The 27,268-nt window shown below is 36.6% G+C and overlaps 2 protein-coding genes across 3 annotated transcripts; both read right to left on the bottom strand.

The window, feature by feature from the left end:
* Positions 1–702: 702 nt before the first annotated feature.
* On the bottom strand, positions 703–16,305 carry LOC137243292 (transmembrane channel-like protein 7). Of its 2 annotated transcripts, XM_067770830.1 has the most exons (3): positions 15,933–16,305; positions 15,558–15,790; positions 703–2,914 (listed from the first exon to the last, which is right to left on the bottom strand). In XM_067770830.1, the coding sequence occupies exons 1-3, from the start codon at positions 16,093–16,095 to the stop codon at positions 959–961; spliced, it is 2,352 nt and encodes a 783-aa protein (XP_067626931.1). In that variant the 5' UTR covers positions 16,096–16,305; the 3' UTR covers positions 703–958. The 2 variants fall into 2 exon arrangements, with proteins under 2 accessions (XP_067626931.1, XP_067626932.1); XM_067770831.1 differs by lacking the exons at positions 15,558–15,790; positions 15,933–16,305 and adding an exon at positions 13,719–14,331.
* A 4,546-nt stretch (positions 16,306–20,851) lies between these two features.
* Positions 20,852–25,364, bottom strand: Taldo (transaldolase). Its single transcript, XM_067770829.1, has 3 exons — positions 25,177–25,364; positions 21,775–21,898; positions 20,852–21,709 (listed from the first exon to the last, which is right to left on the bottom strand). Exons 1-3 carry the CDS (start codon positions 25,262–25,264, stop codon positions 20,929–20,931), a joined length of 993 nt encoding a protein of 330 aa, XP_067626930.1. The 5' UTR covers positions 25,265–25,364; the 3' UTR covers positions 20,852–20,928.
* Positions 25,365–27,268: the final 1,904 nt, after the last annotated feature.

Here is a 27,268-nt window from a genome sequence, read left to right as displayed (position 1 = left end):
AAAATTTCATTGCTTTCGATTAACTGATATGATGTAGTACAAGGCGTTGTATGGAAAATAATCAAGAAGAAGCAATCAGCTGTTAGGATAACCAAGGCGAATTCAGTACCAAGTGTTGTTATCCCAACCGCTGATTGCTTCTTCTTGCTAATTTTCCATACAACGCCTTACGTACTACAACATGTCAGTTAATCGAAATCAACGAACATTTTCTTTTCACTTGACATTCTTCTGTGCGGCGAATCGGTTGAATTCGCTTTGCCACCAACTGGTAAGGATTCGACTTAGCTTGTGAGTCAATTTGGGATAACAACACCTGGTACTGAATTCGCCTTGCTCAAAGCGAATCTAAACAAGGTGATGGCAAAACGAATTCACCCAATTCGCCGTGCATGCATGCAAAAGAATTCCAAATGGGAAATAATCAAGAAGCTTCTTCCTCAGCTGTTGGGATAACAATACCTGGTACTGAATTCGCATTGAACAAGGCGAATCTATACCAGATAGTGGCAAAGCGAATTTAACCCGATTCGCCGTGCAGAAAATCGTCAAGTCAGAAGGAAATTTGTATTGGTTTCGATTAGCTGACATCTTGTTGTACTAAAGCGTTGAGTGGAAAATAATCAAGATGATGCAGTCTGTTGTTTGGATAACTGGTACTGAATTCCTCTTGCCTATACCTAAAATAAGAAACGAAACAGATTTCTAATTTATTGTTATTTATTTTTCAATCCTTGTTTTTTTTTTAATATTTATGAGTATTATGTGCCTGGAAATGATGGAGATCTTTACAAATATTCTCTACATTTAAATTATGTAGCCTAAATTTGTGATGATAAACTTTAAAACACACATTTCCTATACGAAGATGCACTTTCAGCTTTCATATATTTGTGTGCGTGTGTGTGACTATATGTATGCGGGTTTATTTTAATATTGAACTATTAAGATATAAGTTTTACTCTTGTGTTTCTTGGTGAGTTAATAAAAGCCGAGTTAATAAAAACTTTTTATCATGTCCTTCTAATACTAATTGATTCTTTAAAACTTCCACCATATTTTTATTAGCATCGGATACTGCATAAAAATAATAAAGTAAGAGTGTTAAAATGAAGAAGCACGGTATAACGAAACCTGGTGTACCGAAGAAAAAAACAAAATCTTTAAAAAATACTGGCATTCTCATAAATGTTGTTAAGGGTGCATCCCATACTGTTTTTAAGTTTCGAAATGGCCCACACGACACAGACGGTGTAACTTCGGCAAAAGCATAAGTTAATACAATTACGGAAACAATAAATGAAATCAATAATACAAACATAAATAATGAATTTGAGCGCGATGTACCGTATAATATTTTGGTTGGTTTTGAATTAACTATACATTGAAATTTTTTAACATAAAACATAAGAAACATAATAACAATTATTAAAGCTGGCAAAAATGGCATATAAAAGCTACCAATCCAACAAATTGTCTGCAAATAAACTATATCTAGAACATGTTTAGATAAATCAAATTCTTGTTCACAAACAAATTTTAAAAAATTATTATTAAAATATATTGCAAATAAAGCACGCGGCAAATTTAAACAAAATGTTACAAATAAATGGCTCACAAAATCAACAAGAACAAGTTTATAAAATTGTTGACCCACAAAAGTTTCCCAACATTTATAGGGATGTGTTGTATCCAACACATTTGTGTTAGATTTTGGTATAACAATATAATAGAAACGGCTTAATAAAATAAATAACGATGCGAGTCGTAAAAATATCATACGTATAAGACTAATTTTTATCACAAATAATGGCGAATATTTTTCAAAAGTACATAAATATTTAAAAACTACCGGTAAAATCAGATTTAAACATACAATGCAAAGATATGGAACGAAATCGAAGAACAATTCAAGCAATTGCAATGACGATGATGTTTCTTCTATTTCTGCATCCCTAACGTATGTATTTGTTGTCTCTGCATAACTAATATTAACATTAACTTTACTATGTCCATGTTTCAAACTTATATTAAAAAGTAAAAATATAATATATGCAGATAAAATTAGTATAATAACAACCGAAATATTAACAATAATTCTTATCATAATTAGCTTTAACATATAATCATGTGAGCGATTATTTCTTTCCACTTCGATGCGTTTTGAATGAATTGAATTTTTAAATTCATAAAAAACTGCCTTATGCTTAATAATGCTGGATTTTTCATTGTGTATACAAAAATCCCAACCTCCAAAAGCAAGGTTACAATATTGATAAAATTGCCATCTACCATTTATAAGACGATCTTTGAATTCGCGTGCAGATGCTTTTACAATAAATATTAGCGTTGTTGTAAAATAACCTAACACTGCAAATATATATGCAGCAGATAAATCATAATGAAATGATTCTTCATTTTCAATCTGTGTTGAATTATGTTGAACGCCTTTAAGAGCAATTTCCATTCTCTTATTTGAATATCCTCCATAGAACATTAACGATGTTTCTAATATGCCAGTACCTTGCACTATATCTAAAATATTGAATGTATCTTTGTATCTTATATCATAAGCGTTATAATCTATAACATTCATAATACAATTATTTGAATAGTTTGTGTTTTGTGAAAACTTGCATTTCTCTATAGACTTTTCATATGTCACAATATTTGGTATGATTACAAATATAACTATTAATAGGAATGTAAAGCAATTAAGGTAAAAAAGCCATCGTAAAAACATAAAATATGCAGCTACACCACTGCCAAAATGTCCTTCAATTTGTTTTAAAGATGATTGCCACAATTTTATAGTAGCACTGAGTTTTGACCATTCCAAAGCAATTTTTTGCCAAGCTTTGCGATGTTTCCATTTAAGTTGATTAAAACCTTGAAGACGCAACTTAGTAGCACTCTATTGAGAAATTGAAATATTTATTTAGTAAGGAACGTATTGATTTTAACCTACATAAATTTCGAATTGAGAAATTAATGTGATAAGGTACTATGATTATGTGATAGAAAAGCACCAAACAAATAATTTTACGATTTATTATGAATATATATATAAATTCGACATATAAATAAATAATCATCTTTAATATAGTTACGCCCTTTTTCATAAAAAATAAGTAGGTTTATTCTGTCGTCCAAATAAGGAATTTTACTTTGCTGTGAAATTTGTATGGAATATTCGATCTTATTGTACTAATATTCAAAAACAGTATCTCAGGGTTGATAGAAGTAACTTCTGGTGTGCCTCATGGTAGCCATTTGGGTCCATTACTTTTTACCCTCTTTATAAATGACTTACCAATGGTCATCTCGTATTCCCGTGCTCTAATGTATGCAGATGATGTTAAACCATGCTATACATACTTGCCTTCTGACTCTTCTCGTTTGGATCTACTTCAGGCCGATTTGAACTCATTTCAATTATGGTGTACAGTAAATCTACTAGTTTTGAACTGCTGCAAATGTAAACTAATGACATTTCACAGAGTCAACCCAGTTTTAAAATCCTATATGCTAGATGGTGACCTAGGTGTTCTTTTTGATGCAAAATTGAGCTTTAACATGCATATTTCATCTATCGTAAACAAAGCATCGGGTGTACTCGGATTTATTGAAAGATGGGCTAAAGAATTTGATGATCCTTATTTAACCAAGACCCTTTACACATCATTGGTACGCCCTACACTTGAGTATTGTTCCTGTATTTGGTCACCGGGGTATAAAAATCATATAGATTGAATTGAATCGGTACAGAAGCAGTTTCTAATCTTCGCTTTACGTGGTCTTAACTGGGAATCAAATCATCATCTTCCGCCTTATAGAAATAGACTTCTTCTCATTAGTTTGCCAACTTTAGAGAATAGAAGAACATTACTCGGGGTAATGTTCCTTCATAAACTGATTATCAGTGAGATAGACTCACACTGACCCTGTGAGCAGACTGAATTTTTCTGTTCCTGCGAGAACTACAAGACACTATGTACTCTTTCATTTACCCATTCTCCGGCGTAATTTTGCCAAATATAGCCCTCTTCGCAATTGGTGCTCGTGCTATAATGAACTGTACAACTGTATTAGTTTTGAGCATTTGATTGCTGTTATCCGTAAGGAAATACTCTCACGTCTGGCATGATATTTTTCAAAGATTTTTAAATAAGATGTCAATTTTATTTCAATATTAATTTTAACAAATTGTTATTTTTGATTTGATTTATGTATTAATTAAAATTTAACTTAATTAATTTGATTACTGGAACAATATACTATAAAATCGTGCAATTACTGACATATGCTGATGACATTGATATCATCGGCCTAAACACCCGCGCTGTTAGCTCTGCTTACTCCAAACTGGAAAAATAAGCGGTAAAGATGGGTTTGATGGTGAATGAGGACAAAACGAAATACCTGCTGTCATCGAGCAAAGAGTCAGCGCATATGCGCCTTGGCAACCACGCTACTGTTGGCAGCCATAATTTCGAAATAGTAAGACTTCGTTTATTTGGGAACCAGCATCAACACTAGCAACAACATCAGCACTGAAATCCAGCGAAGAATCAATCTTGCCAATAAATGCTACTTTGACTAGGTAGGTAATTGAAAAGTAAAGTCCTCTCTCGGCGAACGAACATCATACTCTACAAGTCAGCTATCGTACCCGTCCTGCTATATGGGGCAGAAGCATGGACCATGACAACAGCAGATGAAGCGGCTTTGGGAGTGTTCGAGAGAAAAGTTCCTCGAAAGATTTATGGACCTCTAAGCGTTGGCGATGGCGAGTACCGAAGAAGATTTAATGATGAGCTGTACGAGCTATACGCAGACATCAACATAGTCCAGCGAATTAAAACGCAGCGGATGCGCTGGCTAGGCCATGTTATGCGAATGAAAGATGATGCTCCGGCCAAGAAAGTGTTTCTATCGGAACCCGCCTATGGAAGCAGAGGTAGAGGGTGGCCCCCACTCCGTTGGAAGGACCAGGTGGAAAACGATTTAAACTCCCTTGGTGTGACCAATTGGCGCCGGTTGGCGGAGCGAAGGAGCGACTGGCGCGCCTTGTTGGACGGCCATAACCGTTTGACGGTTAAGCGCAAATTAAGTAAGTTTATTATTTAATTTTTTACTTTCAAATTTTGTTTTTTTTTGTTCATGTGGCTCCGGGTGAGGTCGGTGGTGCAATACCCCGCCCAAGACGACGAGCTAGCCTGGGCCCGCAAGCATACCTGCTTGCCGCCGCTCCTCACCACACAAACAGTCAGCCACGTAACATGTTTTTTTTTCCTTGTTATTTGTATTGTATCTTATATCTAGTCGGTCGCTTTGTGTCTGTATTGACTTTAATAAATAAATAAATAAATACTCTTTTTGCAATAAATGAAAAAACCACTGCCATCTTCAATAATTGCCGCTAGATGGGTCTCTTTGCGCGCTTAGCCTAGAAAGTTACAAACATACAAGTAAAACTAATATAAGCGTGTTAAGCAGTGTTGCCAGAAAAAAATTGGCTTGGGGCTAGATTCTAGAAAAAAAGGGCTACAAAAGAGCTAAATTTCTTTAAGAAAATCCAAAAGCCGTTGCAAAAAGAGCTAAAAGTGTATGTATATCTTTCAATGTAAGTTTTCACATTTATTTCAAATCAAGCTTAAACAAAGTTATAAAAAAGGTACAGTAAACTAACAAAAAAATAAGGTACAATAGAGGTACATAAATGATACTGTTTTATAGTTCATTTTATACTTTTTAATAAAAAAAATACCTTTTTTTTAACTTTTTTTTTGCCATTTGGCGGTAAAGTATTGTTAAAAAGAAGAAGTATTTTTCACATTACTACAATGACCGCACGGCTATAGCTTCGTCAAAAATATGACTTGCCAAGATGTTGGCCGGTAAAAAAAATTTACAATTTTCAAATTTTTTTATTAAAATTTTAACGTCCTACGGGTGTACGAATCACCATTAAAATACACGTGTGTGATATTCAAGTTTATGCTGGGACGAGATATACTGAAGGGCCTTAGACTTCAAAATCTATGACTTCGTCCTGAAGATGAATTGTTATTTTGTGCTACACTCATAAATATTTTTTGTGTTCACTAATTTTAAGAGATCGTTGTTTATTTCAAAGTCATGACAACATTTATTCAGCCGCTTAAGACCACTTCTTATTGCCAGAAGCCAATTCAACATAACTAAACTCATTTGATTTCTGTGTTTGCTTTTAATCAAATTCATGTTTAAAAACGTTCTTGCAAATTCAGCATTACTTAGTGGCAGCACAAAATCGACAAGCTTTTGGAATTATAGGCGCATATTCATAGTCGAAATAAAATAGGTTTTAAATTTAGTTGCAGCTTTTTTGACAGATAGCTCATAGAAAAATTATGTCAAAAAGCTGCAACTAAATTTAAAACCTATTTTATCTTGACTATGATTATGCGCCATAGTGTTAACATCAAACCAAAACCTTAATGTTGAAGTCACATTGTTCCAAGTTTGGAGATAGATATTTTTGCATTGCATTTGTAATCTCGTTATTTCATCGGTGCTATACTTGTGTTTTTCATTTGTGAAATATGAAAAATAAATAAATGTAAGGCGCGATAACCTCCGAAGAGATCTAAGGCCAAGCGTCTCTTCCAATTTGCGTCGTGCTCCTCTTGATTTTCCCTACAAATTGGCCGGACGGGACCTACATGTTTTATGCCGAATCCGAACGGCATCTGCAAGGCAGATGAGTTTTCACTGAGAGCTTTTCATGGTAGAAATACACCCGGAGCGCATGCCAAACACTGCCGAGGGGCGAACCCGCTTAGAAATATTTTCTTCCAATTGAAAAACCTTATTTCTAAAGTTTTGATGTTGCTTTGCACGGGGTGCGAACCCAGGGCATACGGTGAGGTAGGCGGAGCACGCTACCATCACACCACGGTGGCCGCCAAAATATAAAAACCTTTGTGTTTTCAACCGAAAAGAAATCTATTTTGTTAAGCATTTCTATATTGCGCGGCAAGCGTTGCCTTATTTGCTCTATTAATTTAATTATCGCGACATATATTACGCATCTTTCTTACAATGAATTCGTCTATAAATTTATCTTATTTTTTAATTAATATATATTCTTCAAAATTATAATGAAAATAAGGTACGGGAGACAAAAATGTATTATAATCTGGGGCCCTATTCGCTAACTGTGAGTTTTAAGGTGTACACAAGAAATTGTGTAAACATTGAAATTTTGATTCTGTAAAGCAAAAATATGAACAAAAAAACTCACTGATAAAAACTTCGTGAGTTTTCTTGGCAGCCAGTGTACACTTTTATGACATTCAAAACTCATATGCACTGATGCAGAATGACATTTTTGTTTTCATGGCGTTTGATGAATATTTTCTCACTGACATACGACTTTTACATTCAGCAAAACAATGTGCACAATCACCCTTATCGCGAGTTTTGTTTTCACCCGAAAATGTTCACAGTTTTTGTTCACCCTATCGCAGAGGAAGGCGAAGAAATTTTTCGTGTTCGAAAAAGATTTCACCTTATCGGCAACTCTTTGTTCGGGCGAAATGAACAGCGGGGAAGCCCAAATTTTTTCACTTATATTTTACAGGCGAACGAGAGGAAAAGAAAATGTTAAGTAATTTTTTGTTTTGAAATTTGATACTCCTATGATTATATGTACTTTTATTATTAGAAATACATCAATACATAATGCACAATCAGAAGCTGAGTGGAAAAAAGTTAAATTCCTGTATTCCTAAGTATGTAAATTCTATTTTTTATGACAACGTATCAGTCGGGCAAGTTATCCATTGTGGACAAAAACGACGGTTCCAAAATGTTGAATACCTCACTGGAACAAGATTGACTAATACCCATTTCGTCCTTTCCAACCCCTTTTCCCTATGCGAAAAAACGTATACATGTACTCAACTTTACAATTGGTGGAACACCAAATTATTGCTTCAATGGTGGCAAGGAGTTGGTAAGAATATCTAGCCGATATTAGAATGCCGACTTGTTTAGCCTGTAATATTGGCGAAAGCTAATTGAATAAAAATTAACTTGTTATTCAAAAGTGCGGACAATAGTAATTTTTAGCTTACAGTGAATCAATTAGCTCCAAAGGGTTAGAAACGTCCCTTTATTGTTCCGAATCGCTTTCACATTTATATTCTCCTCGCGCTCAATTAATACCAACCTAATTGCAATACTAAACATTATTTTATAAATTTTTTATTTCTTTTTTTGTTGTATTTTAAGGAAATATATACTTTGCTACAAAATTTATACAATTGTAAGTAAATTATTTGTTCACTGCTAATTCACAATAGAACATCAGCTGTTTCGAAGTGAACTTTTGTTCGCCCGAAATTGCCGATAGGCGGAAAAAGTTCACCCGAACAAAAGAAGTGAAGGCGAACACTTTTCCGCATGAACTTCGCGATAAGGGTGAATAAGGCCCTTATTATGTATGTCACCGTGAATGTTTGCGTCGCATTCACTCACATTCACATTCACCCAGAATTCGTATTTTATAACTTCTTACGTATTCGCGTTTGTCCTCTTACGTAGTCACTACGTATTCACTGAGACTGTCAAACACATTACGTAGCCGATGTAGCCAGTTGGTTTATTCATTATTTCGGAACTCATTCTAGTGCATTTTTTTCGGAATAACAGCGTATGATAATTGCAAAACCAAAATAATAGCGGAAAGTGCAGTCTTTATTTATAGCTTGAAAATTCTTTTGTTTGTTTCTAAATAAAATGTAAGCTGCCTTAAAAAAATAGTGTTTGTTTAGAAAGGTGAATACTCCAGGGCAGGGGTCGACCACAAACACACGTCCAAAAGTATAGGAGGAGTGTGCAAATATTTGATTTGACCACGTATCAATAATTCCAAGGCCGAAATAAGAATTTTCAGTGCATAGATATTTGCAGTATTCAGAAAGTAGTTCCTTCGGATTATTCTTTTCGAGGTTAGGACGCATCTTTTGACACCTCTCTCGATATTTTTGGTAGCGTATTAGCAGTTGACCCCTCAACTAGATTTTTACCGTTTGTACAAAACCAGGTGAGTGTTTAAATAAAAAAAAAATAAATGTAAGGCGCGATAACCTCCGAAGAGATCTAAGGCCGAGCTTCTCTTCCAATTTGCGTCGTGCTACTCTTGATTTTTCCCTACAAATTGGCCGGACGGGACCTACATGTTTTATGCCGACTCCGAACGGCATCTGCAAGGCAGATGAGTTTTCACTGAGAGCTTTTCATGGCAGAAATACAATCGGAGCGCTTGCCAGACACTGCCGAGGGGCGACCCCGCTTAGAAAAAATTTCTTCTAATTGAAAAATCTTATTTCTAAAATTTTGATGTTGCTTTGCCCGGGAGTTGAACCCAGGGCATACGGTGTGATAGGCGGAGCACGCTACCATCACACCAGGTGAGTGTTTAATCATGTAAATAAGCACTTTTGTTGTTTTGTAGAGTGTAGTGCTTTGCTTCATCTTTTAAGAGCGACTACTCACAAATTATCATCAAAGTAGCATGGAGACATTGTTTTTAGAGGCGTTGATTCCACATTACAATTGAAAAGATGGGTGGTGATATGTGGGGACACATATCATGCTGGACCTACATTACTTAGATCAGGGAAGTGTCTGGAACGTTACAATGTAGTCTGATTACCATTTCTGCGACAGTTGCATGAACTTTATTGATAACGGGGATCGCAGGGCGGTACGTGGCAAAGATGCTTACCCTCCCCGTGTGGATTATATTGTAACGAATTTACTTGCAAATCCTCTTATTTGCAATCCTCTGCTAAGTTCGAATCACTAAACTGTTGAATAAATAACTCCAATATTGAATAATGGAAAAATGGCCTTTATTAAAGTACTTCACAATAACACTTATACTTTGCTACTCGCTGGCTTAATAACCAAACTGACTGATAAATCAAATGAAACTCTACTATTGGCCGCCTGATCGCGTGCTTAATCAAACTGATTGATAGCTCAACTCAAACTGAATTACTTCTTACTCGCCTGCCCCGCTTTTATAGTTTACGCTGCATACTTCTAGGCTCTTCGATTTCCAGAACCTACTAGTTAGTTTCGGCTACAAAATCGCCAGCCACAACTACGTGCACAAATTATTGCTCTCTCTTGTGACAACTCAGATAAGATATATGCATGTGTCTGTGCATTGCCGCTCCGTCGCTCGTATACGTACATATGTGTAGCCGCAATTATTTATTCGTCCATGTAGATACATAATGATTGAATTATTGATGTGAATGTTTGTAGTTTACAGTCTCTCGCGCATACATAGGCGTATAAGTAAATGCATCTGTGTGTGACTTATTTCGGCTGCCTTATATATGTGTATACATGATTTGATTATTGACGTAAATACTGCTTATCGTGGCCTTAGCATCGCCTTAGTAATGGGATAACTTAGTGATGCTAATATCCGTGACAATATATAGGAATTCCTCGTGCTTTTTTACATTTAACGGCTGAGTTTGTAAGTGCCGAATCTCATCGTAGTACTAGTGGTGATATCTTCTTATCTACCTGGGAAGCAAGGATATATCAACCAGTTGCCTTCTGGCGTGTCTTGGTTGGTGAGAACTCCGCTTAAACTGTGTAGCATTTCAAAATGCTCCTTTATATTGAGCTCTTTTGCCTCACTGTATCGATGCTGTTCAGGTGAGTATTCCGTGTCAGTTCTAACTACAGTGTTTTCACAGCCCTGCAGCCTTTTCGAGTGGGTGTTTTTAAATCGGGCGAAAAAAGTGGCGACGCGTAGCACGTAAGTGGCCGACCTTTGTATGTTGTTAGCAACGTATGCCTAGGGCCTGTTGCTTTTATTATGCCCGGACAGTTTAATTCCCCTGGATTTGAATGTTTCATTCCTAAAAAAATAGTCGTGGTGTGGAAATAGCGCACTCACTCTGTGTGCACAAGTCCCTGTGTTCAAACGGTTGGGATTCCACCTAAGCAGTGCTTAATAAACAATGTATTTCTTCAATTAAGGACTTCTCAGCGAAAACTCATCTGTCTTGCATATGCGTTCAGAATCACCCATTTGTAAGAAAATTTTTTAAAAAAGTAGCACGGAGGTACATATATCTTCTAGTTATTATAGTTACTAAAAAAATTCAAAATCAAATTAATAATTTTGATTTGCCTTTTACTCAGAATTAGTTTTTGAAATAAAACTGCGAAGATAAGGATATTGATGAAAGACGAAACTATAGTATAACTTAGTTATAATCAGTGGCTCATTTTAATATTTTTTTTTTTCGTCGAAAAAGTCCGGTTAAAAAATGTTCCTTTCAGAAAGTGCATGGGATTCCGTGGATGCCCATAGCATTTTCATGACGAATTATGCATCCTTTATAAAAAAAAACTTTGTGGATAATAAAATAAAATACATACATTTATTTTACTAGTCCGAAAATACAAGTTAAATCCGGACTTTAAAAGAAACAAAAGTACGACCCCATAACTAAGATACGTTTCAACCAAATGAAATGAATTTTTTACCAGTCCATTCTCGTAAATATTTGGATTTGAAACCTTGTCCTTACAGGGACTTTACAATATTAATACTAGGAACTTGTTATCGAAAAACTATAGCCAACTGTTGTTGCTGTTGTTTTAGTGATATAGATCCAGTACGTTCCGGTTACAAGCACCATTTTTCGCCATAAAGTATGCCCCCTTGAAATTCTATACACCGCTTTTTGTTGCGACAAGAAAGATTCTGTATGAAAAATGCGATTCATTTGGATGAGCCGTTCCATAGTTATAAGGCCAGACTTTTATTCTGTCTGTTTAAAAAAAAATAAAAGTTCGGACTTATAAAATAAAAGTCCGTATTTAATAATTTAAAATCCCGAAAAAATTTTATCTGAAGGACGTCGATTACAAAAGGAATAAGAGTTTGGGTTCATGGCTATAGTTTTTATAGGTTTCCATTATTATTTTTTTTTATTCTATTTTATTTGACGAAATATGCGTCCACATTGAACGCAGCTCTAAATGTAACCATTATCGGCTGTCTATGAAAATTTAAAATTTTTTTTTCACGAAATGTAAAGATTCTTCAATTTTTACTCAAAAATTATTAAAAAAAAAACGACAATAAAAAAGCGAAGTGAATGAGGCAAACGCGACCCAGAAGCAAGTGAATATTTTGACAGCAAAAATGAGTGTTCGTGACACTTTGCGTCGCTATATAATACGAAAAAACGTAAGACAATCACCTGCTGTCACCCAGAGTCACCCAAGTGAATGAATGCTCTTATATGATACGAATTTGGTTTCACTTGGGTGAAAGTGACTCCTCGCGTCGCTTTGCGTTATACATAAAAGTGTACATAGTGTGTGCAAATGAAAATGAGTTTTCAATGAGTGTACGTTTTTCAGTTTTTCACAGTTGGAGAATTGACCCCCAGTTGAGTGCCGAGTTGCCACTTCATACATAACGAAACAAATAAAATGAAACTTCGGACACACATGAACCACATTACAAATTTCACAGTATGTATTGCCGAAATAGATTTGGAGCCAAAAAGAGGCAAACGTTTTAAAGAGGGCCAAAAAAGGGATAAACCGGAATTTTTTGAGCTAAACGCAAAAAAAAAGGGCTAGATCTGGCTCCAAAATCACCAAAATGGCAACATTGGTGTTAAGGATTCGTAAACTTAGCTACTTTCAAGCTAGTTCTACTTGAATCACTGCATATCTTTGCCCATACGATAGTCCCCGCAAATGGTCAAAACTGGCATATTCTGACAGCGTTACTAACATTTGCCGTCTTCCAGTGAGTTTTACAGCTCTGGCTCACGCTCAATTCTCACGGCAATGCTCTGGATCATTGAGAGACTTGAGACGCAGATGTCGTGAAATTTTCGCAAATGTGAAATGTGATTGGCAGATGCCGCCGCTGTTTTTCATTGAACTCATACGGCGAAAGGCTAAGCAGCGACATCTATTTTTGAAAAAGTAGGTTTATTAAAGGCAGCGTTGCCAAACTAAAAAGAGGCAATTAGCAAATTATCTGGCTCACAAATTGAACCAGACTTCTATCTGGATTTACCTGGCTCAAATCCTTGTTGTTGCATTTACATGCAAAATTATTTATCTGGCTCAAGAATTTGCCACCGGATGATGACAATTATTAGCATCCATAAATTAACAAAAATATAACGAATTTTTACAAAATTCAACATGGCACTGAGCGGTGCTCGAAGCGACGCCTTTTGGAAAGCACAACTTTACAATACAAAAACATATAAATTAATAGCGTCTTCTTTTCCGAAATAAATTGTTGCCTAAGTAAATGGTAAAGCCTTAATAGAGTTACTCTACTCCAGAAAATGTTCAACATTTTTAGTGCATACAAAGAACCATAGTGTACCTATACAAGTGTGTTCACTAAGCGATAAACGTCAAAACTACAAACAGCCTCGCTCACCTGATGGAAATCTCAGGTCTAGAGTCGAGACAACATTTTTGTCTACCAATCGTCTCGACTTTTTCAATTTTTCAATCATTCGGCGCATTCGGTAATGGTATCCTTTTTGAATTCGCTGTCATTCCGAATCCAGCGAGTGCCTGTCAGAATGCTTGACAGATAAGTCAACACACTTGTACTTGTACACTATGCAAAGAACATTTAAACTCACCATATTAACTCATATTGGAACTTAAGAGCGAATTGAGAGTTTCACAGAGTTGCGCTGCCACACCGCCATTTTATACAGGGTAAAAGTGTAACGCTTTTGCGTTGCGAGCAGACCATTATTTTCACAAAAGAACGAAATACACCGTAAATGCGTTGTCTGTTTTTTAGAATAGAACAACAACCCTTGCGCGGCGTACAAAAAGCGTAGCACTATATTAGCCGTGTTTTTTAACACGCGCGTATACGTTTCGTTTGCGCGTGTTAAAAAACGCCTATCTTCGCTTAGATAATGCTTAGGAGACCCATCTAGCGGCTGTGGTAAAACAACTAGCTACAGCAACAGGGTGTAGCGAAAAGCGGAGACGGAACGCTCTGATGGCCATAGGGTATAACATATAGCTGAATCAGTTGCGATGAATTGTGGACACACATATAATACATAGAATTAGTGTACAGGGTGAAACAAAGACACATATTTCAGTTACATCTGAGTATAATGCGTATTGAAATTTAGTAGGACAAAATTTATGCGCAGCAATTTCAGAGGTGTATTTATAGTTTGTCTCTTAGCAGTCAATATAAAGTTTAAGCGTAAACGGATATACGCGTGTTAAAAAACACGGCTAATATAGCCAGAAAAGAAAACGCTGTAAGTGATATGAGTATATGTTGCTCGGCATCTAGTCTATACCAATGCATCTAATCTAATACACCAGCCTTCACAGTTGAGTAGTAATGCAAAAAATATCAACCTCACGCAGCTTTAGTGGTAGTGAAACTGAAGAATTTTTCATTAAAATTTAAAAGGTAGTACAAATATTTTCAGCGTCGTGCAGAAAAATGTCAATGCATTGTATGAGAAATAATAAAGAAAAGGCAATCAGTTGTTGTGATAACAACACCTTGTACGGAATTCGCCTTGGCTTCAGCCGGTTTGACAAAAGCTCACGTATTTTTTAAGAACCTAAACATATCTTTAACCTGGCTTTGGAGGCCGGTTGTAAGAGTCGTGTGGCACTTAGACATTGCCTTATTATTATTATACCCTCTTCTTTGCTGCTCATACTTTTGATATATGTAAGTCCCACTTCCACACACATTTCGTTACCCTAATAATTGATTCTTATTTGATAAAATATGAGAGAAGCTGGGAGTAAAGTGAGCTCGTGCAGAAAAATGCAAATATCGATGCTCGTATTGTCGTGCTTTACCATAGCAAAGCAGTGCATTTGAACGCGTTCAGCAATTATCCATACAAATACTTCGTAAACTTGATTTTGGAAAAAGTGCGTTGTACGAATATTTATGTTGATTCCTTTCTGCCACAAAACCATAGGAAAATAATTTCGAATTTCGTTCATTTCCTAACGGGAACAATTCTTCAAAGTAGAGTGAAATCTTTTTGTTAAAAGTCTAGAACAAGTCGGGGTCAATACGCGCCTTTTGTCACCTATCTCAATATTTTTGGACGCGTATTAGCAGTCGACCCCTGTTCTAGACTATAACCATCTTTTTTATTCTAAATGCACTCAATATTTCGTGCACTACCACCCAACTATGCTAACACCATTATCTCTCTGGTACAGCGCTGTTGACATTGTAAGTTTCTTAGACTCCCGTTAGAGGACATTGAAAGCAATCAGTGAATGGACGCACCCATTGGATGAGGCGAATCACTGATGCAAGAACAGCGAGCTACACTTCATTAACCACTGTTGTACAAAAAAATTTGGTTTAAAACGAAAGTGTCTCTTTGCATATTTAAAAGGCCCATTACGCATAAATACCCGTTATTTCATAGAAAAAATACGACTATGTGTAGAGCCTAAAAGTTGGTTACCTGCAAATCTGCCTTGAATTCCTTTTTTTGTTGCATTGACAATGGCAGCTGTTTAATTTGGAACATTTCCTCCCAGATATGCTCTTCATCGTTAATTACTTGTGATAAATCTGGTAATAAAGAAAATTGCCCTTCATTTTGTTGATTATTTCGAGGAGCGGTGGATGGACACTGCTGCCAGCATATTTTCTGTTTTCGATCCGTTTGAGAGTGGTAATTTCTTTTGGATGTGCCTGCACAAGTTCATAAGAAGTTGATCAAATTAGTTAATGCAACCGCATTGCAAAGGGTATAGTTTTCAATAAATTGCCATAAAAAGTGTTTGCTAAATATATTCACTTTGTTAAAAAATAAGTACACAATTTTAATACTAACCAAGCCTGTTTTGTTTTGAAGGAAGCAATGTAGTTATTGCGATAGGGTTTTTTGCAACACCATCCCAATCTGCACAGTAGCTTTCTTGATAAAACTCGCATCCTGCTTCTTCCCAACCATTAGTTTTTCTCGACTTTTGCTTATTTTTAGAAGCGTCAGACATTTTATCAAATTCTTAAATTAAAAATCACAAAAAGTGTTTTGTTTGTATTTCTCATAAACGGAGTTACCATGCATCCATACGAAAGTAATATTAGAAATATATTAAACGTAACGTAACGTGGTCGTAAAGGGCCAAGTAATAGTGACTTATCCATAACCACATAAAACGGCTGATCGAACCAACCTTATGGAAATCAATGTAATCGATTAATGATGCCATACCATAACACAAATCACACACAGAAGATTGCGCATACACGAGTTCAAAATTGCTTCGTTCTGCGATTTACGTCACACTTCACTGCTTGAGCTAATGAAAGAAAGAGAGAAAAAACAAGAGCTAAAGGAAAATGACGTAAAAATTGCCCATAAAAAATAGCCGATCTTTTGTTTATATGCGCAATCTTGTGTATGTGATTTGTGATACCATAACGCTAACGCCATAACCATACCATAGCCAACCAATTGGTTTTTCGCCATATCCATAACCTAAAATATTGGAGTTGATGAATTTATTAACTTTTTGTATATCTTATTAATTGTTTTGACTAAGAGATTTATTGTTTGTGGAACATATTTGTATTTTTTTGCGTTTTCCTCATTTTTATGAAAATGTCAGCTGTTTAAGGTTATGGCACCATTAGTCGATCACAATGGAGATGGTTATGGATATGGGTATGGTTACGACTATGGCGTTAGGGTTATGGAAGTTTAACTGGCCCTTAAATGACAGTGCGCGATTGATAACTACTGTTAATGTCGCCGCGACACTCCCCTAAGGTTTAGGGACTGTTATCGAAGTTGATGGTCCTTTGCGAGATATAGCTTAATCCCCCTCTTTTTGGGTTTCTTGATGAAACTCCCCTCATAGAAAACTTGTAATGCAACAATTCTCCACAATAAAAATGTAAAAAAATTAAGCAAGGTAAAATATATCGAATTAGAATTATAGATCCGATAAAAGGTAAATTGAATTAGTCTCAATGAAGTTTTTACACTTTTTGATTTATTTGTAAACGTTTTTCTCAATAATTCCTCGTTTGAGCGATCGTACATAAACTGTCAATCGTTCTTTCAATTTTTTCTGTCAAAAGCGATGGAAGAAGAAAAATGTCACATGTAATTTTCGTCAACAAAGCCAAAACAAAAAAAGAAAAAGTTAGTTTGCTGATGAAGGTAAAATTTACAATGCTGATGAAGCTGGAGGAATGATATTTGGTAATCACATTTTTTATCTTACAACATTCGGGAAACTGAATATTTCCATCAAAGACGGTAAATATAGCGATGGAGTGGAGTTGGGCATCAAATTTACTCTCTGATCTCCCACAATAAGGTCACAGGCCTGAAAATGGAGCGAAAAAATTAAGCCATTTTAGGGAAGCTCACGCCACAAACTTTTTCCCAATATTTTTTCTTCCTTGATCTTGTGGGGTAATTCTTTACTTTAGCTCACAACTGCAAAAACTCGTGCAAGAATATCAGGAGGTGTCAAAAAATGCGTTTTGGACTCGGGACGACGAATCCGAAAGCGAAATTTAAAAATTTTATTTCTGTCAAAAAATATTCCCAAAAAACTGAAAATGGCACCGAAGCGCTCCAAAACCGGGGGTGGAATTCATAGTAATTTTAAGCAGATCATCTTTCTGCATTGGCGGCCTTCGGCCGCGCTTATAAAAAATTACCATTAGAGACCAAATCTATATCCGCGCAAAACACTTTTTTTGTGGGTACGCAACACCATCAAAATTACAACAGCCATATGAAAATTTCCAACTTTGTTTGTAAATATATCTGAAAGAAAAAAATTTTCAATTTCCGTGTTCGGATTCATGGTCCTGGGTCCAAAGCGCGTCTTTTGACACCTCTCCCGGTATTTTTGGACGAGTTTTAGTAGTTGTGAGCTAAAGTAAAGAATTACCTAATAAATTTTCACAACAAGTAAATAAACAAAAAATGTAAACATGAACAAAGTTTGGCATTTTATAACTAGCTTCGAATGAAAAAACATGTAAAATGCAACTCTGATGCTTTTACCTGGTTATTGTACCATGACTCCGCACCAAGGAGTTTCAAAATGTTGAACCCCCAGCGGGTTAGGGGGTTAGAATATACCCGCGGTAGGTATGCCTGTCGTAAAAGGCAATTAAAATACCATATAGATTCGGTAAGGCTTTACAAGACGGTGCACCACTTAATTTTTATTAAAAAAAGGTGGTATCAAAAGACGCGTCTCGACCTCCGTGTTTGGAATCCGAAAGCGAAAATTAAAATTTTTATTTCTGTCAGAAACATGGGCATCCCAACAGACATCTGAATGATGAGGCAACACCTCCCAGGGGCTTAAGAGGTCATCTCCGTAATCATTGCGAGGAAATACGGCACCTGAGAAAACAGCCGTATGAAGCGAAAAAGCACAAGCAGATCCTCAGGGATATCCACAAACAGGCGTCTGATCTCTATGCCATGAATTGCTCGGCGAATCCAGTTCTTAATGAAAAATACCAGGAAATTTAATGTAATTAAGAACATCCATGATCGCCCATTTAGAAACATTGTTGAAGGCCCCGGCAATGTCTAAGACTTCTAGAGCATATTCCTTATATTCCAGGGCTTTCTCTATGCGTATTACCCCCCTATGCAATGCGGTGTCCAAGAGTGCGGTACACGATTCAGTCTTATACACCCATCGAATATTAGTTTAGGTCATTCCACGGCCGCTCTACTTGAAACTTGTAGCATGGCCGGGCATATACCATCTGCGCCCGGCAAGTTAAATTTAAAAAACGTCCTCACTGCCCATACGAGCTTGGTATCGGTCAGCAAGCCCGGCACTACGCGCTCCGTGATCGAAGTGTGGGTGCTGTCTCCTGGCTCTTCTAAACCATCTCCCGACGGGAAATGTGTATCGAAAAGCACCTATCCAGAATCGCCCGACATACAAAATGTATTTCCTGCCAAGCCTAAAAACTACTCACTGGAAGAAGCTACAGGCCTGCAAAAATACTGCTCTCAGAACCGCCACGGGCTGTCTTCTTATGTTCCCAGAACACCATCTACATAATGAGGCGAGAATACTCCCCACCAGGGAGAGAAATGAGATGTTAACCACACAGTTCCTGTTGAATACCCAGAAACCTGGGCATCCCAACAGACATCTGATTGATGAGCTAACACCGCCTAGGGGCTTAAGGAGACATCTCCGTAAGCATTATGAGGAAATAAGGCACCTGAGAACACATCCGTATGCAGCAAAAAACCACAAGCAGGTCCTCAGTGATATCCACAAACAGGCGTCGGATATATATGCCATGAATTGGCCGACGAATCCAGTTCTTAATGAAAAATACCCAGAACTCGCAGGGAAATGCGCATCACTCTAGCTCAATTTCGTTCGGGATACTGTAACAGGTTAAACTCTTCCCTATCCAGAATTTTGAATTTGTTTTGCATCCCGTGTGTAGTTTGATCTAACTTGAAATAAAGGATATGTTATATCTCAGTTTATATTCGCAATATTATTTTATTGCAAATTTTTATGTTTATACGTAATAATAAAATGTTACGTATACGCACTCATATTTTCAGGTGGTGCGAATATACTTCCTTGTAATTGGTTGGTGTTTAATTAAACAACGTGCTTATCAATAAAAAATATTATAGCGAATGATATCAAGTATAGCACATCACCAAGCCTAGCGAGAGATAGGGGGGGGGGGGGGGGGGTGCGTTGATTACCCCCGGACCCGGGGTTTCTTAGGGGGCCCGTCATTTCGAAGTACTAAGACATTTTTTTAATTCAGGAGAGTCTTCAGTTGTTCCATGTGCAATTTTTAAGCCGAATTTCAAAAGAAACGAATGTCTGCATTTCGTTTTAATATTATAGTGAAGAGTGAAAAATAAAAATCTATATATATAAAAGGAAAGGCTAAAATGTGTGTTAGTTGGTCGCCGGTGTTTGAAGAGATGCGTGGGTCGATTTTGTTCAAACGTGGACCCGGATACACCTAGAATGTGTTTTACATTATGGGTATCAAATTGAAGCTGTTGATGCGTGCTTTAGTACAGAGTAAGTTTTACAGCGCTGGGTGACTAGGGTCTCGAGATATAGGCCAAAACATGGACCCGGATACCCCTTGAATGTGTGTGTATTATGGATATCAAATGAAAGCTGTTGCTGAAAGCTTTAAAGTAATTTTAATTGTGATATCCGATTTAGTCGCATCAACCTGGCAAAACTGATAAATATGCATGCGAAGCCAAAACAATGACATAAATTAATAATACCCACATACCTATTTACATACGTCCTATTCGATTTGCCTGAAATTTGGTATATAAATTTGACTATATTAGTATTTACGGTGCTTTTTTCCGGGAAGTAGACCAGAGGCGGACTTGGACTGGGATTAGGACTAGGACTGGGAGTGAGACTCGGAATGGGACTGAAAGGAACAAAATACATACCACCCTCTGGGACTGGCAATAATAATTGAAGAAGAATGAGAAAAACTTGAGAGAAGAGGAAAGAGAGGAGGAGACTGAGAAAGAGATAGAATGAGACGAAGATGGAGATAGATGAAGCGAAAAATACGGAGGGTGGAGTGAACACAAAGATTAGAAAAAGTGTAGAGGAGCGAGGGCAGAGTTACGACGGAGAAAGCTTATTAAAATGCATGCAGACAGACCAAATTTAGGGCAAAACAACATCTGCCGGGTCTGCTAGTTAAAAATAATAATTAATTGACAGTACTATATTTTTTCCACCATTACCATTTTATTAACTCACTTGCGCCGGAGGTATTAAATAACTTTATTTGCAAAATTTAAAGTTTCATGCCTCTGAAATATATTTTCCAATCACATCTTCCAGCTTTTTTGAATCCTGTGCGAATTTTCTTATGCCTTCAGATAGTTTCTCAGTCGCCATTGCATCTTCATTTAGTAGCCAACGGAAAGTCGCCTCATCGATATTAATTTTCTCAATATCCGCAGACTTAGCTTGCTTCACTGATAACTTCGCAGTTATAGGTTCGTCATCATTTTCCAGCTCTTTCAGCAAAGCAGGACTAATGGTCAAATAATCGCAACCAGCCAATGCCTTTATTTCGCCAACATTTCTGAAGGAAGCACCCATCACAACCGTTTTGTAATCGTATTTCTTATAGTAATTATAAATTTGCGTAACCGATATAACACCGGGATCTTTTTCTGGTTCAAAGCTTTTAGTTTTGGTATTAGCAACATACCAATCTAGAATACGCCCTACAAAAGGGGATATTAAAGTGACGCCAGCATCAGCGCATGCAACAGCCTGAGCAAAGGAGAACAACAGTGTTAAATTGCAATGAATTTTGTGTTTTTCTTCTAAAATTTTTGCCGCTTGAATCCCTTCCCAAGTAGATGCTATTTTTATGAGAACGCGATCTTTCTGAATATCCATCTGTTCGTATAATTTGATTAACTTCAGAGCCTTTGCTACACTCTTTTTTGTATCGAAGGATAAACGAGCATCGATTTCAGTGGAAACTCTTCCTGGTATTATTTTTAAAATTTCACAGCCAAAAAGAACACCCAAGTAATCAATGGCTTCATTAATCTTATCGTTTACTGAGCTGAAAGTAAAAAAAAAATGTAAAGAATTGCAAATTTCTTTTTTACCGAATTTCTGTATAATTACTTTCCAATCTTCGAGCCGTAATTTACTGCTTCTTTTAAAAGATGACCGTATTGCTCCATTTTCGCCGCAGTCAAAAGTAACGATGGATTTGTTGTGGCATCTGTAGGTTTATACAGCTTCATAGCTTAAATAAAAAATGCATTATTCGTCAAAATACCAATCATTTTAAACGATAACAAGGTCTAACCCCTTATTCGTAAAGTATACATAGGTTATAAAGGTTTTGCAAATGACACATTTTGAATTATAACAGCAATTTTATTTTTTAAGTTGTAAACTTCGCCTTGTCAAAAATTTTATTTAAGGCATGATAAAAATATTATCTGTTGTTGAATTCGCGGTTAAATCCTCCAAATTAAACAAAATTCATAACAAATTCGATTGTTTTTTTCAAGGCGAATCTATATTCAACTCGCCTTGTTTTTTTTTTTATTTTTTTCAAGGCAAGTCCATACCAGGTCGTGGCAAAGCGAATTCAACCAATACGCCGTGCAGAAGAATGTCAAGTCAAAAGAAAATTGTAACTGATTTCGATTAACTGACATATAAAAGTACAAGGCGCTGTATGGAAAATTATGAAGAAGAAGCAATCAGCTGTTGGGATAACAACATCTGGTACTGAATTCGTTTTGCATACGTTATAAAGGCTTTGAAAATTACACATTTTGAATAATAACAGCAATTTTATTTTTCAAGCTGTAAACACATTACCTTGCCGCCAAGGCGAATTCAGTACCAGGTTTTGTTATCCCAAGAGCTGATTGCTTCTTCTCGACTATTTTCTATACAGCACCTTGTACTTTAATATGTCAGTTAATCGAAATCATTGAACATTTTCTTCTGACTTGACATTCTTCTGCGCGGCGAATTGGTTGAATTCGCTTTGCCACCACCTGGTATGGATTCGCCTTGATATCAGTTAATCGAAATCAAATAAAAATTTCTTTTGACTTGACATTCTTCTGCACGGCGTATTGGTTGAATTCGCTTTGCCACCACCTGGTATGGACTCGCCTTGCCTTGCCGCCGCGAAATAATCGCGACGAACTTCACCTTGTCAAAAATTTAATTTAAGGTGAACACAATGAAAGTGAAGAGCGACATTTAAGGAATGTTAACATTGTTCAATTTACTCAAGGCGAATCTATACCAAGTGGTTGCAAAGCGAATTCAATCAATAAGCCGTGCTGATGAATGTCAAGTCAAAAGAAAATTTTCATAGATTTCGATTAACCCAAGGCGAATTCATTACAGGTGGTTTTATCCCATCAGCTGATTGCTTCTTCTTGATAATTTTCCATACAAAGCCTTGTACAATAAAATGTCAGTTAATCGAAATCTATGAAAATTTTCTTTTGACTTGACATTCATCTGCACGGCGAATTGATTGAATTCGCTTTGCTAGCACCTGGTATAAATTCGCCTTGCGATTAACCAAGGCGAATTCAGTACCAAGAGTTGTTATCCCAACAGCTGATTGCTTCTTCTTGATTATTTTCCATACAACGCAACATGTCAGTTAATCGGAATCAATGAAAATTTTCTTTTAGTTTGACATTCTTGTGCACGGCGAATTGGTTGAATTCGCTTTACCACCAGCTGGTATGGATTCGCCTTGCGATTAACTGACATTTTGTTGTACAAAGATTTGTATGGAAAATTATCAAGAAGAAGCAATCAGCTGATGGGATAAAAACACCTGGTACTGAATTCGCCTCGAATTTACTATTCAATTTCAATTGCACGACAAAAATTTATCTAAAAAAATTTAATCACCCGTTTACACTAATCGATTTTTTGAGTTAGTTAAAAGAATAAAATGCCACTAAAAAGGAAGAAAATAAAAGATTCCGTTAATTATGGCATACATATGACTAAAACCTACCGTCACACCAGCTTAAAATGCTCTAAAGACTGCCAGAGCGAGAGCGCATACTTTCTGCACACCTAATGCTGTTGTAAAAATTTTTAGCGATGGAGATTTAGCGTTAGCGAAGGTTGGAGTTTGGGGGACGTCTTTCCATTGCTGTTCGTCTTTGGAAATTCTTTAAAGATTTATGTATCTAAGTCGCAATCGCACATACATATGTGTGTATTTCCTCTGTTTATGGAAATTACCGGAATATTTTTCCATGTTGTTGTAGCGATAAGGTTGCGCCCCGAAGGTTTCGGGGAGTGTTATCGATGTGATGGTCCTTTTCCGGATACAGATCCGGTACGCTCCGGTAACACAGCACCATTAAGGTGCTAGCCCGACCATCTCGGGAACGATTTATGTGGCCACATTAAACCTTCAGGCCATCCCTCCCTCCCAACCACCAAGTTCCATGAGGAGCTTGGGGTCGCCACAGCCTCGTCATTTAGTGAAACAGAGTTGGGTTTGGAGAAGCTATATATTGCGTTGGCAACCTGAAGGGTTGCGCTACACAGGCCCTTGAATCTGGTATTTTAGTCGCCTCATACTGACCTCCTATCCTGGGGGAATATTTTTTCATCTTTGGTGGTGGTAGAAATATTAGAATATGATTTTCAGTTAAAAATACTCTAGGCTATCTGTAGAAGTCCTTTAACATCGCTCCTAATATTTTTGCAGGCGTATTAGCAGTCGACCGCTAGTTTAGACTATGAATAAAAGTGGTAAATCCGTACGTATACATTAGGATGGTTCCTTCAAATATTAAATTTAAATTGCTTGAGTCCCCTTACAGAAATATTAACTTCGATTCTTGTGCAACATCTCTTAACTGTCTCCATTCGGGTAGAAAATTCAAATATATTTTTGACAATGGGAATTTTATTTACAAAGACCGCAATAGTAAAAATTTATAGCCATATTTTATTTATTTGCATCGTGCTCTTTTTCAATTTTTCCTACAAATTGGCGGGACGCTACCTACTTGTTTTATACCAACTCCGAATGGTATCTGAAAGCTTTTGATGCCAGAAATACACTCGGAGTGCTTGCCAAACAATGCCGAGGGGTGACCCCGCTTAGACATTTTTTTTTCTAATTGAAAAAACTTGTTACTAAAATTTGTATGTTGCTTTGCCCGTGGCGTGAACCCAGGATCTTCGGGGTGGATGGCGGAGCACGCTACCAACTCACCTCGGCGGCCGCCATATAGCCATATATAAAATTAAAATAAAAACAAAAAAGGCTTTTTATAAGTTCCAATTTTCATGAGGAAAACGTAAGGAATCAAAAAATGAGATTGAATCAGATACAATTAAAATGGCAAATTAATAATTGACCTTCTACTACTTGTTGCGGTTCACATTGCTCAGCACGTCTGCCATTCACTTGACATTCACTTGACTTTGCATTCACTTTGAAGTTTGTGCTGATAAGCGCTTACTACAAGGCTGGTTTTGAATGAACCCCAAAGCAGTTATCATAATTACCTTCAAAATCTCCTGTGTCAGCAACTACAACAGTCATTTCCTTTAATTGATCCAATGTGGATAACTTTTGTTTCTTTGTCCCTTCCATTATTTGTCTTTTTTATGAAAATATTTTGGATGCCCCGCTTGCAGACTACAATCAAACAAAACCAAAACAAAACTAAAGATAACACAAATCTCCAACGGAAATGACGGAATAAAAATAGAGAAGAAAAAAAGCAATGCCACCTATTTAAAAAAGCTTTCACTGAGCTTTGCGGACAAAATACAATAAAGACTTACGCGTGTTGTCGCGAAATGATTTTCAAAAGTTCACTTCGAAATAGCTGATCCTCTATTGTGACTTAGCAGTGAACAAATAATTTACTTGCAATTGTGTAAATTTTATAAACAAGCACAAGCACATATTTCCTTAAAAGACAGAAAATATTGAGCTAAAAAATTTATAAAAAATCTTTAGTATTGCACTTGGTTGGTATTGATTGAGCGCGAAAATATAAATGTGAAAGCGATTATGAGGCAATTAAGGGACAGTTCTAACCCTTTGGAGCAAGTGATTCACTGTAAGTTGAGAATTACTATTTTAACTTTTTTTCAATTATTTTTCGGCCATATTACAGGCTGAACAAGCCGTCATTCAAATATTTGCTAGATATTCTTACCAACTCCTTGCCACCATTGAAGCGGTTTTATTGCACACCATTATATACGGAGAATCCTTCACTGTTGCCTTAACGCAGTTTTGACTCAATCTTCCTAATTTTTGGGACTTACTACGCGTCGCGAACCTTAACTGATTAAAACTTATGCACTCATAAGAGAATATTATGAATCATAACCAATCGTTCACTGACCAATTTATGTTTTTATAATACCAGTTAGCTTGCGGGATCACTTTTTTGTGGTAGAAAGTTGGTCTCTGGAGCAGTTTTAAATGTATTCAGAAGTGCCATGATGACGATATTCCAATCAACGCCTACATTGGCCTTTCGTCGTCGTCCACTTCGAAAATGAGAGGATAAAGTCACTTATTTAATATATTTCTTCCATAATCTTTTTAAGAATAATTTATTGTAATGTACTCCGCTTACTATTTCCATATTTTGCGAGCTTTGTACTTCGTAAACAATTATATTAATTTTCTTCTTCAATGATAAAACTATTACTTTTATGAAACATTTTTGATTTTATGCAACTAGGAACTTTCCTTAAGATACCACCTAATGAGTTAAGGAATTGTCGATGTTAATCACAATAACTAAAAAGTTTCGTTACATAGCTGTAATGACTGTAGAAACGATGTAACAGGGAACATATTGTCGTCGGCTTTTTTTATGACCGTAAGTGTATCTGTGGCGGCCACCATGGTGTGATGGTAGCGTGCTCCGCCTATCACACCGTATGTCCTGGGTTCAACTTCCGGGCAAAGCAACATCAAAATTTTAGAAATAAGGTTTTTCAATTAGAAGAAAATTTTTCTAAGCGGGGTCGCCCCTCGGCAGTGTCTGGCAAGCGCTTCGAGTGTATTTCTGCCATGAAAAGCTCTCAGTGAAAACTCATCTTCCTTGCAGATGCCGTTCGAAGTCGGCATAAAACATGTAGGTCCCGTCCGGCCAATTTGTAGGGAAAAATCAAGAGGAGCACGACGCAAATTGGAAGAGAAGCTCGGCCTTAGATCTCTTCGGAGGTTATCGCGCCTTACATTTCTTTTTTTTATTTATAAGTGTATCTATTCGATAAAATTCTATTAACTGTTCGATTTGCCTGAAATTTTCCATAAGTAGCCCTTTGCCAAGATAAGTATTTACTATACTTTTTTCCGGGAAATGGAGCAGGGACCAGTCTATTCCAACAATTCTATTCCGATTCAGTAATTACTGGAAGATGCTATTGTAGTGGACATAATTTAAAAAAAATGTGGCTAATTTTAGCATTACTAAGTGTTAGTAAATAAAGGCACAACAACAATAAAGCAAGCTGCCACTCTCATGTACATGAATACATGAATTTAATCCATTTACACACGTACATAAAAGGTGACGAAGAATAACTCACGCACACACATGTTGTTATCAGTCGAAGTTAGTTGCTC

The sequence above is a fragment of the Eurosta solidaginis genome, chromosome 3 (genome assembly GCF_040869045.1).
Source record: "Eurosta solidaginis isolate ZX-2024a chromosome 3, ASM4086904v1, whole genome shotgun sequence".
In the NCBI taxonomy this organism is placed as follows: Eukaryota; Metazoa; Arthropoda; class Insecta; order Diptera; family Tephritidae; genus Eurosta; species Eurosta solidaginis.
This window is presented reverse-complemented; position numbering and strand designations above follow the sequence as displayed.

Coding starts and splice junctions, on each gene's coding strand:
- Taldo (XM_067770829.1), bottom strand. CDS start 25,264: ATGGAAGGGACAAAGAAACAAAAGTTATCCACATTGGATCAATTAAAG. Junction 21,899..25,176: donor TGACACAGGAGATTTTGAAG/GTAATTATGATA, acceptor TTTTTATTTAAG/CTATGAAGCTGTATAAACCT. Junction 21,710..21,774: donor TACGGCTCGAAGATTGGAAA/GTAATTATACAG, acceptor TTTTACTTTCAG/CTCAGTAAACGATAAGATTA.
- LOC137243292 (XM_067770830.1), bottom strand. CDS start 16,095: ATGTCTGACGCTTCTAAAAATAAGCAAAAGTCGAGAAAAACTAATGGT. Junction 15,791..15,932: donor TTCAAAACAAAACAGGCTTG/GTTAGTATTAAA, acceptor GAACTTGTGCAG/GCACATCCAAAAGAAATTAC. Junction 2,915..15,557: donor AATTCAAGGCAGATTTGCAG/GTAACCAACTTT, acceptor ATTTCTCAATAG/AGTGCTACTAAGTTGCGTCT.